Source organism: Mirounga angustirostris, unplaced genomic scaffold (assembly GCF_029215605.1).
Source record: "Mirounga angustirostris isolate CCGP_5_RB_7025 unplaced genomic scaffold, mMirAng1.0.hap1 SCAF_1, whole genome shotgun sequence".
NCBI lineage: Eukaryota > Metazoa > Chordata > Mammalia > Carnivora > Phocidae > Mirounga > Mirounga angustirostris.
Genome location: NW_026991709.1, coordinates 162,474,616 through 162,489,958, shown reverse-complemented (window position 1 = coordinate 162,489,958; position 15,343 = coordinate 162,474,616). Strand labels below are relative to the sequence as shown.

The following is a 15,343-nucleotide window of genomic DNA, read 5'->3' as shown; positions in this document are numbered from 1 at the left end:
CTACTCCAGCAACCACCTCAGTTTGTTTCCTGAGATTTAGAGTCTCTTATGGTTTGTCTCCCTCTCTGGTTTTGTCTTGTTTCATTTTTCCCTCTCTTCCCCTATGATCCTCTGTCTTGTTTCTCAAATTCCTCATATCAGTGAGATCATATGATAATTATCTTTCTCTGACTGACTTATTTCGCTTAGCATAATACCCTCTAGTTCCATCCACGTCGTTGCAAATGGCAAGATTTCATTTTTTTTTGATGGCTGCATAATATTCCATTGAATATATATACCACATCTTCTTTATCCATTCATCTGTGGATGGACATCTGGGCTCTTTCCACAGTTTGGCTATTGTAGACATCGCTGCTATAAACATTGGGGTGCATTGTTGGTGGATAATCTTAACACTTGTTTTTTAGAGCTTTTACTACGTGCTAGGTGCTAAGACTTGACAAGTGTAAAGAATGTAATCCTCACAATAATCCCATGAGGTAGTAACTTCTGTTATCATCCCCAACCTCCAGATGAGGACCCCAAGGCATATAGGGTTTAGCAATTTATCCAAGGACACATAGCTTGTGAGTGTCAAAAAAAGGATTTGGACCTAGGCAGGCTGCTTGAGCAGACAGATGCATTGAGTTCAACACCAGAGTGCTCCTGATAAACCTCAGTGTTCCTTTACATGAGATGCAGCCGCTTGAGGGACCTTTTGGTAAGCATGAAAATTAGCTGCCAAGATATTACGGAATAACCTGTCAGAATGCCCAGGATACGATAGCAAAACATTTTAAACAGAGGACAAAATTGTTTGTCTGGTAGTTATAACTATATACAAGTTATGTGTACTGATAGATGTGGTCTGGAAGGGGATATGGAAAAATAGAATTAAAGTATCAAGGTGGGAGATTATGGGGCATTGTTTTTCCATGTAAATGCTTTTCTTGGATAATATTGTGAATATACACATATATATTAATATTGCTGTACCTGAGGAAGAGGAGGATGACGAGGAGGAAGAGGAGGAGGGGGAAGAAGAGGAGAAGGAGGTAGAAGACTTGTCTCTCTTGATCTGCTTGGGTTGTTCATGAGAAAGGAGTCCAGCCTCCCTGTCTGGCTTGTGGAAATCCGTCTCTTCATCTGGGAGGCACACATAGAAAAGGATGAGTGTTTCTTGCCCCTTCCCACCCCAGAGACCAACAAGACTTCCCCAGGCATCTACTTGGACTTGGGGGCCAGGAATGACTGGATTCTCCGGGACACTTTCCCCAAACAAGTAGGGCCAATGGAAGGTGCAGGAGATCCAAGCTCTCAGAGGCCCCAGGGGCTCGAGGAAGGCCCAAGGCATAAATTTCTCTGAATGTGGAAACCAGAGATGGGCTTCTAAGCCCCCCATCCTGCCCAGAGGCCACTAGACTGTATACAATAGTGGTCAATTTAGGATTCACTCTAAATTACAGGGCAGGGATGATCTGGTCAAGTGAACCTTCTCATCCCCAAATCTGGGGTAGCACAGGAACCTTCCCGCCTTCTGAGGACCCTCCCCAGCGCCAGTCCAAGCCTCCAGAGCCCCCTTGAGATTTGGGGAGCCACTGAAGGTCCCCAAAGCTAGAAAGTTCTAGGGACAGAATGGACCAAGCATGTGTGTGTGTGAATGTGTGTGTGTAAAACATTACTTCTCTAGAGGATTCAACTGTGACTTGAGCCATTGTGCCACATAAGGCGAGCAAGGTCTTCTTCTGTTCCACCCATTGCTGGACTCTACCTCCCACGTGGCTTTGCCCAGAGGGTGAGAGAAGGCAAACATACAGTCTAGATCTTCTGTTTCTCCATGGACTCGACTATGATCTGGAGTCTGGGAGGAGGGTCCTGATGTCTCCATGGTTTTCCCTGGAGGAATAACAATAATAAGTAAGTAAGTAGTACCACCTTAGTTAATCCCCTTAACATATAAAAACCTTGGCAAACAAACAAGAAAAAGACAAACACCCAATATTCAAAAGTACAAGAGCACAACTTATAAAAAAAAAAAAGGAATACACAGGGAAATTTGAATAGTGGATCATCTTTTGATAATATTAATAACTTATTTTTAGTTTTTAGAGCAGTTTGAGGTTCACAGCACAGTTGAGTGGAAGGTACAAACAGAGATAACCAACATGCCCTCTGGCCTCAAACGCATATGGCCTCCTCTCATTATAAACATCCTCCACCAGAGTATTTTTTTAGGTGTGATATTTATATTGAGGTTATATTGATTTGAAGTGTCCTTAAATGTAAGGATACTGAAGTTTTTATGATGAAATTAAATGATGTCTGGGACTTTCTTCGACATGATCTTGTTGAGGAGTCTCAGGGCATAGGTGGGGGTCCAAATAAACACACATGATCCTGAGTTAATAGTTATTGGAGCTATATCAAAATATAAATAGTGGTTCTCTCTGGGTGGGGGTATTATGGGTATTTTTAGCTTCTGATTTTTACTTTACATTTTCTAAATTTTTAACAGTATTATTTTTGTTATAATAAAATCGCCAATAGGGACGCCTGGGTGGCTCAGTAAGTTGAGCATCTGGCTCTTGATTTTGGCTTGGGTCAGGGTCTCAGGGCCATGGGATTGAGCCCCGCCTTGGGTCCAAACTCAGTGTGGAGTCTGCTTGAGATTCTCTCTTTCCCCCTCCCTCTGCCTTTCCCTTCGAACATGCTCACTCTCTCAATCTCTCAAATAAATAAATAAATAAAATCTAAAAAAATTAAAAAAAAATAAAGCTGCCAATAATTTTTCCTTAAGTACTTATAAATGTAATATGCCCATATCTTGTCTCAGTGTAGTCCTTCATGGTTTTACTAAGGGCTTATCTGAGCCTGCTCACAAACCAGTCATGTAGGCATTGGGATTCATGGCTCCTCACAGTTGAATTGTAGTTTCTAGACAACAAAACTTCCCCAAACATTGTCTCATTTGACTCTTAAAATAACCCTGCAAGGTACATTTCATTATCCCTATTTTACAGAGACACTCCAGAATCCACATTCTGTTTAATATACCCCAAAACTCATTATCAGTTTTTGTAAGTCCATTACCAATAACAGGGTCACAAAATCAGACTACTATACTTTTTTTATTACTACCAGATTCAGCAAAAAAGTCGCTGACATCATTGATGAACCGGAGTATTTCCAGTGTGAACGTTAGCTGCTGTTTTCTTTCACCTTAATGGATAAGACAAAAGTGAATCAACTAAGGCATTTCTTGTCCTAGTTTGCCAGTGAGATGAGCAATGCTGAATCGAATCAGTTTTCAAATTCTGGAAGAGTATTTTCTCAACTTTTTCGGCTACTCACAATGTAACTGTAGCTGCAGGTGCAATGCAATTTTTAGGTTCAATCTGCATTATTAGTGTTTTCTTGATCACTTTCTAAAATGCAGACAATCCACAGAACAAACCATCGAGCTCAGATTTGTAGAGTTTACTGATTTCTATGGTGTAAACACTCCCACTGTGGCTGATTTCAAGCTACCAGTGTGAGGTCGTGGAGTGAGAAGTTGGGAAGGGCTGAGCCATAGAACACATCATGCGCTGTTTCTACCATACAGATAAACCAGGTATGAAAATCTCAAGTGCCTAGGTAATAGCAGAAGGTAGCAAAATAAATCAGGAAGTGATACCTTTTGAGTACATATTAACTTTGTTTTTAATAGAATTTATTTAATTGTACATTTCTATAATTTAATATGGTTGGGTTTAACAATCTTTGGCCCCCAAAATTCCTAAAGCTTTAACCATGTGCTTTCACAGGCGATACAGCCTGGTGTCAGCTCTGGACATATCAACTGCTTGCTTTTCCACTTCCTCTTTCCTCCTTTTGTGTTTGCTGGAGCGGCAGATTCCCAGACTCGTCCGGGGTGGGGTGGGGGCGGTGAACTACCTCAATCATGCAAAACAAGCTAATAACCCAGGGAATTCCTGAGCAAGAAGTCTAAAGGAAATTTAAGTCTTGCCAGGCCTCACGCACAGAGCTGCCTGACCACCTGAACCTGCTTCTGATCAGCTACGTGCTCTCTCTTATTTGCGCACCGTGATTTGGTCTATTTGTTACAGCAACATAACTGAGTTGCACAGGCTTCATTTAAAAGTCTCCCCTAGGGCGCCTGGGTGGCTCAGTTGGTTGAGCGACTGCCTTTGGCTCAGGTCATGATCCTGGAGTCCCGGGATCGAGTCCCGCGTCGGGCTCCCTGCTGGGCAGGGAGTCTGCTTCTCCCTCTGACCCTCCCCCCTCTCATGTGCTCTCTCTCATTCTCTCTCTTTCAAATAAATAAATAAAATCTTTAAAAATAAATAAATAAAATAAAAGTCTCCCCTATTTCTTCTCTCAGCTCTGAGTCTAAGTCCTCAACTGGGAGAGGGAATAGCTTCACTACTCTGATTAGTTTAGATTAGGGTTCTCAACTGCAACACTCCTGGCATTTGGGACCAATGACTCTTTGCCATTGTATGCATTGTGAGGTGTCAAGCCTCCCACTCAATGCCAGTGGCATCCCCCAGCCACTTGTGACGATCAAAAATGTCTCCAGACATTACCAAATGTCCCCTGGGGGCGAAAAACACCCCTACTTGAGAACCACTGGTCTAGAGAATCTACTCTTTTTACAAAAATTTAATTGTATTAAAATTTTTTATTGCGATGTAATTGGCATATAATATTATATTTGTTTCAGGTGTGTAACATAAGGATTCAATATTTCTCTACATTGTGAAATGATCACAATAAGTCTAGTTCCCACCTGTTCCCCTATGTAGTTACAAATTCTTTTTCTTATGATGAGAACTTTTAAGATCTATTCTTTTAGCAACTTTTCAAATATGGAATACCTTATTATTATTATTTTTAAAGATTTATTTATTGGGCAATGGTGGCTCAGTCAGTTAAGCATCTGCCTTTGGCTCAGGTAATGATCCCAGGGTCCTGGGATTGAGTCCCACATCAAGCTCCCTGCTCAGGGGGGAGTCTGTTTCTCTCTCTGCCCCTTCCCCCCACTCATGCTCTCTCTCTCTCTCTCTCTCAAAATTAAATAAATAAAAATACTTATTTATGGGGCGCCTGGGTGGCTCAGTCGTTAAGCATCTACCTTCGGCTCAGGTCATGATCCCAGGGTCCTGGGATCGAGCCCCACATTGGGCTCCCTGCTCAGCGGGAAGCCTGCTTCTCCCTCTCCCACTTCCCCTGCTTGTGTTCCCTCTCTTGCTGGTCTCTCTCTGTCAAATAAATAAATAAAATCTTAAAAAAAAAAAAAACCTTATTTATTTATTTTAGAGAGAATGCGTGCATGTGCACATGCGTGAGCAGGGGAAGGGGCAGAAGCAAAGGGAGAGAGAGAGAATCTCCAGCAGACTCCACGCTGAGCCCGGAGCCCTGCACAGGGCTCAATTCCACGACCCTGAGATCATGACCCCAGCCAAAACCAAGAGTTGGACATTTAACTGACTGAGCCACCCAGGCACCCCCTGCAATACCATATTAGTAACTATAGTCACCATGTTGTACATTACATTCCCATGACTTATTTCTTTTATTACTGGAAGTTTGTACCTTTTGACTGCCCATTTTGGCCATCCCCCACCCCGACCTCTGGCAACCACCAATCCATTCTCTGTATCTATGAGTTTGGGTTTTTTGTATGTTTGTTTGTTTGCTTTTGGTACAGAATCTACTCTTAATCTACCAAGACCTTGGCAAGGTAATAGCCTTCCTTGTGCCTCAGAGGTGGACCATCTAGGCTTGGATCCTATCTAACACTCCTGGTTGTGGGATCTTGAGCAAATTACTTAACCTCTTGCTGTCTCAGTTTCCTCATCTGTAATATGGGGACAATAATAGTGCTTATCTCATAGTGTTGTTAAAATGGCATGTATTAAAACATGTAAAGCACTTAGAACAATGCTTGGTATAGAGCAGGTGTGGAATAAATGCCAGAGGAGATGATTTCAGGCCTCCAGACCTAGACCATTCTTTATTTTTTTTTTTAAGATTTTATTTATTTATTTGATAGAGAGAGACACAGTGAGAAAGGGAACACAAGCAGGGGGAGTGGGAGAGGGAGAAAAAGGCTTCCTGCTGAGCAGGGAGCCCAATGCGGGGCTCAATCCCAGGACCCTGAGATCATGACCCGAGCGGAAGGCAGACGCTTAACGACTGAGCCCCCCAGGCGCCCCTAGGCCATTCTTTCTTATTGTCAAAATTGTATCTGACCTTGAAGGCACAGCTCAAATGCCACCTCCTTAATGAAGCCCTGTGCTAGTTGCCTAGCCAATCCCCACCCTCCTTACCCTACTCCCTTAATCCTCCTTCCCCCAGCACCCCTGCCCTTCTTTCTTGCTAATGAAACTGCAATTTTGTTCTTCCAGCTCCAGTTAGATACTTGTTTTGTCAGCCTCCCTTGTAGCTGAAGTTGGCTGGGGTTCTGGGAAGGGTTTTTCTTCTCCTGACAAAAGAAGCCAACAGTGCTGGTGATGTGTCTTGCCTCTCCTTCCTTCCTTGAACATGAATGTGATGGCAGGAGCAACAGTGGCCACCTTGTGACCATGAGGAAAAGCCAAAGCAAATGCGGAGACGTTGTTGAGCTGCCGAGCCCTTGCCAGCAGCTGCCTGCTTTCTTGTTATTTGAGAAAAATAAAACTTTATAGTCAGGACTTTTGATACACACTTTCCCTCTCCTACATTACATCTGTTAATTGAGCACCCACTGTGTGCTAGAACTGGGCAACATGGTGAGCAAGTTGCATCCCTGTCCTCAAGGAATTTCATGGTAGACCAGGGGGCTATGGGAACCCAGGAGCCAAATCAGAACAGGGTCAGTCAGGGAAAGTTCCTGAAGGAAGGAATGCTGGGGTGAGTTTAGAAGGGCCAGAGGGGACAATGTGCAAAGGCATAGAGGCAAGGGGCCACATCCCACATGGGAAACAGTTGCAGGAGGCAATTCTAAAGAAGGAAGAGATTGGGGGGAGGCCCAAAGGGCATCCCCGCCTTGTCCCCGGGCATACCGCTCTCCTAAGCCTCGTCAATTCTGCTTTGTGTCTGACTCTTCTTCCTCAGGGTAGGGCACCTTGTTGCACAACTCTAGGGCCACTGTTCTTGGTCACACACAGATCTCTGCTCAGGGCTCGGCGGGGTGTGTCTCCTCCACTAGAGCCTGAACCCAGCTCGGGGACAGACTAAGACTGACCCCTGCACGGGGCCCGGCAAAAAAGCAAAAATGATGATGATGATGATGATGACGATGACAACCAAGTACTTCCCAGCTGCCAGGCCACCCTCTAAGCCCCTTACAGGTGTCATCTCACGTATTCCTCACCACCACTCTGTGACGGCTCACCAGAGTTGTGCCCACTTTCTAGATGGCACAGGGAGAGTAAGAAACTTTCCCAGGGCCGTAGCTAGTAAGTGGTTGAGCAAAGGGAGTGGCTTAGTCCACGTTGGGAGACAGGAAGGAGTGCAGCTGTCAGCTCTCCTCAGGCCCCTGTCATTAGCACCAGCAATGAAGCCACGAAGTCATGGGAGTGCTATGCAAATGATGCTGACTTGGCTTGTAGTCAGCCCTCCGTGCCCTCCGTGCCCTCCGTGCCCTCCGTGGAGGTGGAGCGCTGAGCCGCGTCCTCACGGCCAGGGCAGCTGCCCCAGGCACTTGCTCAGCTCCTCCGTCAGGGGCGAGGGAAATGGAACTATCATGGAGGTGGGACCTGAGGCAGCCCTATTTCTCCTTTTAATGTCCTTGCCCCACCCCTCCTCCACCCACATTTCTTTTCTTTTTTTTTAAAGATTTTATTTATTTTTTTGAGAGAGAGAGCACATGAGAGCGGGGAGGGTCAGAGGGAGAAGCAGACTCCCTGCTGAGCAGGGAGCCCAATGCGGGACTCGATCCAGGGACTCCAGGATCATGACCTGAGCCGAAGGCAGTCGCTTAACCAACTGAGCCACCTAGGCGCCCCGGACCACATTTCTGTTCTAAGAAAGGATAAGTGGATTCAAGAAGAAATTAAAGTTCAAGGATCGGCACGCAGGGCAATGCTTAACTCAAAAGGGCAGCACGGATGGCACTGTGTCAGGCACTGGCCGAGGGATTTCTGGGACGGGCTTCCGAAACTCCAGTGCACAGCGTGTGACCTCCGCTGAAGCAAGATGGACCATGGGGCGTTGAGACAGGAGAAGTGAAGAAAGCAGAAAGAGGAAAGAGAACAAGGCATGTTCCCCAAGATCTTATTTCATGAATGCAAGTCTTACTTTATGCAGCAAGAAGCTGAGAGTCAGATAGACGGGTGACTTGTTCAAGTCTCCCAGCTGACAGGTGGACTCGAATCCAACCCCTGCCCCAGCAGAGAAGCCCCATTCCCTGACCCTGGTTAGAGGTCCCTAAAATCCCCTCTCGCAGGTGCTCTGCCCTTCCCCGCACCCCACCCCAAATCTGAGACTGATCCTACAAGGAAATGGAATGCCTGAGTTTCTAACACTTTTCTCCCAAAGGCCCAGCCCTGCTGAGTCACTGGTGGGGCCAGGGCCTCTGTACCCACAGGTCTTGCTAAACTGGATTTCCCCTTCAGTTCAGCCCACATTTCCTAAGCTCCTGCTGTCACAAGGGCCTGGGCCCAGGGTGGGAGGGATACTAGGGGACATCAAGCTCACAGTGCTTTCCCTGCCCAGCTCACTTGATCCTCATGTGCACCAGGAGGGAGGCAGAGTGGGGATTCTTGTCCTATTTTATAAACGGGGAAACTAAGACCCAGAAATGGAGAGGAACTTGCACAAGGTATTAAGGCAACTCTGGGGCAAGGCTGACTTCCAGAGCCCTGACTCTTGATTCAGGAGCTGCTTATCCTTCCTTGTTGCCCACCTTGGAGGAGGGGACTGAAGTGGATTTCAACAGGTGGCAAAAGGCGAATGGGATAAAGGTTTACTAGAGGAAGTGGGTGGCAGGCAGTTGAAGGGGTAGGAAGCCCGTGAGGTTGGGGAAAATCATCCTGGGCCTTGAATGTCAGGTGACCGGCCCTTTCCCTGTAGGTAGACTGCTAACATTGCGCCTGTGAGCCTCGAACACAGAGCCAGCGAAGTTAAACAGGCCCAGGACAGTAACGGGGTTGGGGGAATTAGAAGCAGAAGAGCAGTTGTGCAGAGAACAGAGCTGACTGAGGGTGGATGCTGGTTGTTTTTGCCTACCTGGGATGGAAGCCCCTTCTTCCGGTGGCTATACCAAAGCCCTCCAGAATCTCCTTTGGCTTCCCAAGCCACCCCAAACAGGCATAAAGCCTAATTTCAAATGTATCCTGGCCTGGCCGACACAGCTCCAGGACAAGCGGTCACTGCCCTGTACCCAGGTTAGACCATCAGCCTCTCCCTCTTGGGAATCTGACTTGTGACACAACACAAATTTAGCCTCTCACAGTTCTGTAGGTGAGACGTCTAACTCAGGTCTCACTGGGGTCAGCAGGACTGCATTCCTCTCTGGAAGCTCTAGGGGGAAAATCCATTTCCTTGCTGTTACCCCTGCTGCTGCAGCTACCTCTCCAACCCTCCCCCCACCACCCCGTCCCCTTAATTTCCTTGCTTTGTCCAGCTCCTAGAAGCCACCCACAGACCTTGGTTTGTGGTGCCTTTTTGCCTCTGCAAAGCCAAGAATGTCAGGTCAATCCTCACCTTACACTATTCTGACCTCTCCTGCCTCCCTCTTCCACTCTTTCTCCTTTTTTCTCCTTTTTTCCCCCTTTGTTAATCTTTAGGATGCCTGGGTGGCTCAGTCATTAAGCGTCTGCCTTCGGCTCAGGTCATGGTCCCAGGGTCCTGGGATCGAGTCCCACATCGGGCTCCTTGCTCAGCGGGAAGCCTGCTTCTACCTCTCCCACTCCCCCTGCTTGTGTTCCCTCTCTCACTGTGTCTCTCTCTGTCAAATAAATAAATAAACTCTTAAAAAAAAAAAAATCTTTACACCCAATGTGAGGCTCGAACTTACTACCCCACGATCAAGAGTCGCATGCTCTACTGACTAAGCCAGCCGGGTGCCCCATCCCTCTTCCACTTTTAAGGACCCTTGTGTCATTGTGATATTGAGCCCACCCAGGTCATTGAGGATCATCTCCCTGTGTTAAGGTCAGCTGATGAGCAACCTTACTTCCATCTGCAATGTTAATTATCCTTTGCCATGAAACCTTACTTAGTCAGTTTCCAGAGATTAGGATGCAAACCTCTTTGGGGGCCATTATTCGGGCTGCCACAGTCTCTAACCCCAGTGCCTGCCACAGTCTGGAGCCCTGCAAAGGCTGAACATCTTCCTTCTTAAACCAGGTTCCCTCTCTGACTCCACCATGCTCCTGGGCCCCCAAACTCCAAAGATAGGAAGGATGCCCTGGCTCCTTCCTCCCCAGCCAGCCAAAGCCCAAGCTTGTCCCATTTTCCCTTCAAGAGGGCCTGGCTTTTCTGTTCCCACTGCCTCCTTCCCAAGAGATCTGATAAGGGGACTGAGGGCTTTGGAGTTGGTTGTAACTGTGTTCTTATCCCTGTCCCTTAGATGGCTCTTCTCAGCCTAGTTTCCCATCTATAAAGTGGGGTATTAATATATATGTCCCCAAGAGTGTTGTCGGGATTAAATGATATTGTGCCCATAACAAGCCCAGAATACTGGCACTTAATAAATGAGAGTATCCCCTCTCCTTGCCCATCCTCAGTGTCTCCCCAGTTTGGCTAATAATCAATTTCCCTGGGAGAACTGTTGACAGGGCAGATTCCCAGGACTCTCTCCTTTGGAGGCTTCCACTCAGGTGGCTGGTGTTAGGAGCAAAGTTAGGGTTAGGCTGTGGCCCAAGGAAGTGTGCATTGTTAACAAAGGCAACATATGCTAGGCAGAGTGTGGTCCACTCAGACCACCAGAACCTCTCCCAGAGTGTTAAAGTCATCTCCCTGCCTGCCTCTGGCCTCGCCCTCCAAACACATTGCTGGATTGCCCTGGGCTTCAGTTACTCCATATGTAGAAGCTGGGCTGCCCTCTGTAAGGTTCTTTCAGCTTTGACTTTCTAGGAAACTAGCGCTCCCCTCCAGTTAATGTCTTCCTGATTCATCCAGTCAGCAAAGAATTTTGGGACTCGGGGTTGATGTGACCTGCAGAAAGGCCCAGAACAGCATGTTCTAATAATAAGATGCATATAGTATCTTGTGGGGAACAGCAGGCTGTTGAAATACTCCAAGAAAAAAGGAGATTTTGTGTTCAAAGAAGTTTGTGCAACACTGTTTCCATAGCTCCCATCTCGGAGCTCCAAAATGTGTGATTACGTGTTAAAGGCTCTGAAAAGGCCTGCAGGAGAGAAAGCTCTTTCACCCTATCCCAACCCTTCCCCAAACCATGCAAGAGCACAGTCCTTTCCCCCAGAATATGGTTCAGTATACTTTGGCGCAGCTTTGGGAAATGCCACCAGCTTCAATCCCTGACATTCTCCAGGTCAGCCTTTCTATTCCGGAGTCCAGGCCTGGGCACCACTGCTGCCCATTTTGGACAGTGCCAATTCCCAGATCCGGAGTTCTTCTATCCCTCCATCAGGATAGCTAGGGAGGGGAAGGAATCAGAAACAGACCCTCGGGGTGCCTGAGTGGCTCAGATGGTTAAGCGTCTGCCTTCGGCTCAGGTCATGATCCCAGGGTCCTGGGATCGAGTCCCGCATCGGGCTCTCTGCTCCTTGGGAGCCTGCTTCTCCCTCTGCCTCTCTCTCTCTGTCTCTCATGAATAAATAAATAAAATCTTTAAAAAAAAAAAAAAGAAAGAAAGAAACAGACCCTCGGAAGCCAGGCGCATGGAACAGAAATGGTCTTTTAATCAACTTTGGGATCCCAAGGTGTGGCTGGTAAATCCTCTCAGCATCCTGGGGCATGTACGGGGTGGGGAGGAAACTGAGTCAGCTGTCATGAGACCAAGAGCCTAGTCCTGGCCCTGCTTCCAACCCACCCTGGGCCCTCAGGCACATCACTTCCCCCTTCTAGGTTTTTATTTTCATTTACAAGACAAAATAATGTCACTCTATTATTCACATTTTGGAATGCATATGGGGTTGTGGATAGGAAAGTACATCGTAAAATTATTATGTCATTTGCCAGGACATTATACTGAGAGGTATCTTGATTAAGTCACTGCGGCAATGGGGTATGACAGAGCCCACTCAAGATGTGCTTTATCACTTTGCTTCCCAGCTCTGTGACGTTGGGTAAATCACTTTATCTCTCTGAGCCTCAATTTCCTTTGTCTGTAAAATGAGGATTAGTGTCATTGTCTTGCAGGGTTGCTGTGAGGATTGAGATGAAAAGGACCTTACTCCTGAGCTCCCTGGGGAGAGGAATCATGTTTTTCTTACTCTCTACTATATTCTAGCCACTGGCTTAGATAAAGTGCTTCATAAAAAGAAGTCATAAAGTACTGAATTTAAGAGTTTAGAGAAATGCTAGCCTGGCAAAGTTTCTTTAGCATCTCCTTCTCTCCTTTATATTACTTGTTCACATCCCTTCTTCTTCAACATTCTCCCCCTTCCTGTCCCAGGCTCACCTCACCCCCACCCCACCCCAACCCCCAGCTCCCCAGGTTTGGCGGTCTCTCCCTTTCTCCTGGTTACAATTCCACAGAGTTGTAACCTGGAGACCAAAACTGAGGCCCAGAAAGGGAAAGGGACTTGCCCAAGGTCACACAGCAAGGCGTCTAGATATGAACTCAAATCTGAGTCTGAAGTCAAGCATGAGGGGAACCTCACAGAGGGAAAGAAGGAAAATGCCTCAGTTTCCACCTCCTCCACCATCAGGCAGTTTAATGGCGGGATAACAACCCACGCTGCCCAGCTAGCGGACCACAAGCCAGATGGACCCGTTATGAATCTACATGAGCCCTTTGGCCACAGCACACCCAACAAAGCAGCCAGGGCCTAAGGTTGCCTCTGAGCAGTGCAGGGTGGCACCTAGGCTGAACCTAGAAGTTAAAAAGGGACGAAATCAAGTCTGTGCAGAAAGAGGATGGGTGAACCCAGCTTGGAGGCCGTTCATACAGAGACCTAGGAGTTTTAAAAGACCCTCTGAAAGGTAAGTAAATGTTAGCACAAGCATCTAACTTGGTGTCCAGCACATAGTAGGTGCATAACCATTGTTTGTTAAAGTGTAATATGAGCCAACAAGGTGATAGAGCTACAGAGCAAAGCTAACACAGCCTTAGGTCATATTAACAGAAGGACAGAGTCTACAGTGAAGAAGGTGACCCATATCTCACCATCTCCCATCCTAGGTTCAATCCTGGGTTCTGAACAGAATAAGGTCTGGACAAACAGAGATAATCCAGGGGATGTGATAATCCAGGGGATGTGTGTAGCTGGAGGAGCAGGGCACTAAGCCTAGGGATAAGCACTGCGTGGACAGACTTGGTCACAGGCCCCAGGTATCTGCAGGGCTTCCTGCAGGACAGAGGGACCACGTGGGGCTACGAGCTCCAGAGGTCAGGACCTTGGGATGTCACTAGAGCAGATGCCAGCTCAATATACAAAATAATTTTCTAAAATTCTTTAGAGAACTGCTTTGGATGGTCATGGGCACCCTGCCATGAGGGGTGGCAGAGGTTGGGTTAGATGTCCTTAGCTCAGAACCTACCAGGCTCCCAAATTATAATCTCCAAAGTACAGGAGGGACATATTAGTCCATCTGTTTCTACTTAATTTTTAACTAAAAACAGCTAACAGTATATAGTTCAACCCTGATGGGCACCCTTGGCTATATGTCAGATACTGAATGTCATGCCTACTAAGTGCGGTTCCCAAGGCCAGTGGGAAGCCCCACAATAGGTCTGCTGCGACCCTGTCTTTCATTTCTCTACATTCAGCCTATATATTGTACGGCCGTATATTGCAGTACACTGGTGCCAGGTTGGGTGGATTTGAGGATCAAACAATGCATTTTAACTGAATCAGCCCCTACAGAGTAGACAAGTGGATTCAAAGAGGCCCTGCAAAGAAACCACAGATGGAGATAACTCTAATCCAGAAAGTGCAAGCGAGAGCAGGAAAAGTGCGGGACAGACCCCTGGCTGCTCCTCACTCAAGACCTTCATCAGCCACCTTACCACGTTGAAAACAATGAATGGGATCTCATACACACGGTATTGCTTACTGAAATAATAATAGGAAAACTACTTGGTATGTGGACTTCCATCCACTATTTTGGTAATTAAATTCACACTGAGTGTATATTGGGCCTTTAGACATTAGCTAATCATCACAGTACTTGTATATCATTTCTAAATCTATAAATATGCATCTGTTAGGAGTGCCTAAAGCATTTTTCTTGAGAAGCCTGTGCAATCGAAAAGTGTGACAGGGCACCTGGGTGGCTCAGTGGGTTGCGCATCTGATTCGATTTCGGCTCAGGTGGTGATCTCAGGGTCACAGGATTGAGCCCTGGGTCAGGCTCTGTGCTGTGTGTGGAGCCTACCTGGGATTCTCTCTCTCCTTTTCCCTCTGTCCCTGCCCGCACCACCCCCCCTCCAAAAAAAAAAAAAAAAGAAAGTGTGGCAACCACTGCTCCAGATCCTCAGACCCAGCTAGACACTAGGGGATGCTGCTCCCTGTTTGGGTTTCAGGGTTGAATCAGATTTGTTTCAGATTTAGGAACTAAGAAAAACTAGGGGGGAGTGTGCCCCCTAGTAAAAATTGTTGAGCCCCTCCCCAACAACATATCAAGATTAATGGGAAGAAACCAAAAGCTCTTTTTTTTTTTTTTAAGGTTATATTCATTTGACAAAGAGAGAAACAGCGAGAGAGGGAACACAAGCAGGGGGAGTGGGAGCGGGAGAAGCAGGCTTCCCGCTGAGCAGGGAGCCCAATGCGGGGCTCGATCCCAGGACCCTGAGATCATGACCTGAGCCGAAGGCAGACGCTTAACGACTGAGCCACCCAGGCGCCCCAAACCAAGAGCTCTTAAAAGGTTTTCCCCAGCTCAGATTCTCTAAGGTAGGTGCCTATTTAAATAGCCAGAGCCAGGGTACTTGGGTGGCTCAGATGGTTAAGCGTCTGCCTTCGGCTCAGGTCATGATCCCAGGGTCCTGGGATCGAGTCCTGCATTGGGCTCCCCGCTCTGTGGGAACCCTGCCTCTCTCTCTGTCTCTCATGAATAAATAAATAGAATCTTAAAAAAAAAAAAAAACCAATAAAAAATAAACAGCCAGAGCCAGTCCAGGCTCCTTTCTCATTCTGTCACCTAAGTTTCTTTGTCTCCTCTCTCTTTTCCATCTTTTTCTCCTGTCTCCCCACCACCCCCCCACACATGTAATTTGGCAACAGTAAAAACCAGAAAGGAG

General features: G+C 46.9%; 1 protein-coding gene across 6 annotated transcripts in view; it reads right to left on the bottom strand.

Moving 5' to 3' along the window:
* Positions 1-15,343, bottom strand: part of TMEM40 (transmembrane protein 40) — a 58,851-nt gene that overhangs the window by 17,249 nt on the left and 26,259 nt on the right. For all 6 annotated transcript variants that reach the window (XM_064591976.1, XM_064591969.1, XM_064591988.1 and 3 more), the window contains exons 2-3: positions 1,798-1,878; positions 979-1,128 (exon numbers count right to left, since the gene is read on the bottom strand). In XM_064591976.1, coding sequence (XP_064448046.1) covers positions 979-1,128; positions 1,798-1,878 — 231 coding nt within the window. The remainder of the gene's footprint in view (positions 1-978; positions 1,129-1,797; positions 1,879-15,343) is intronic.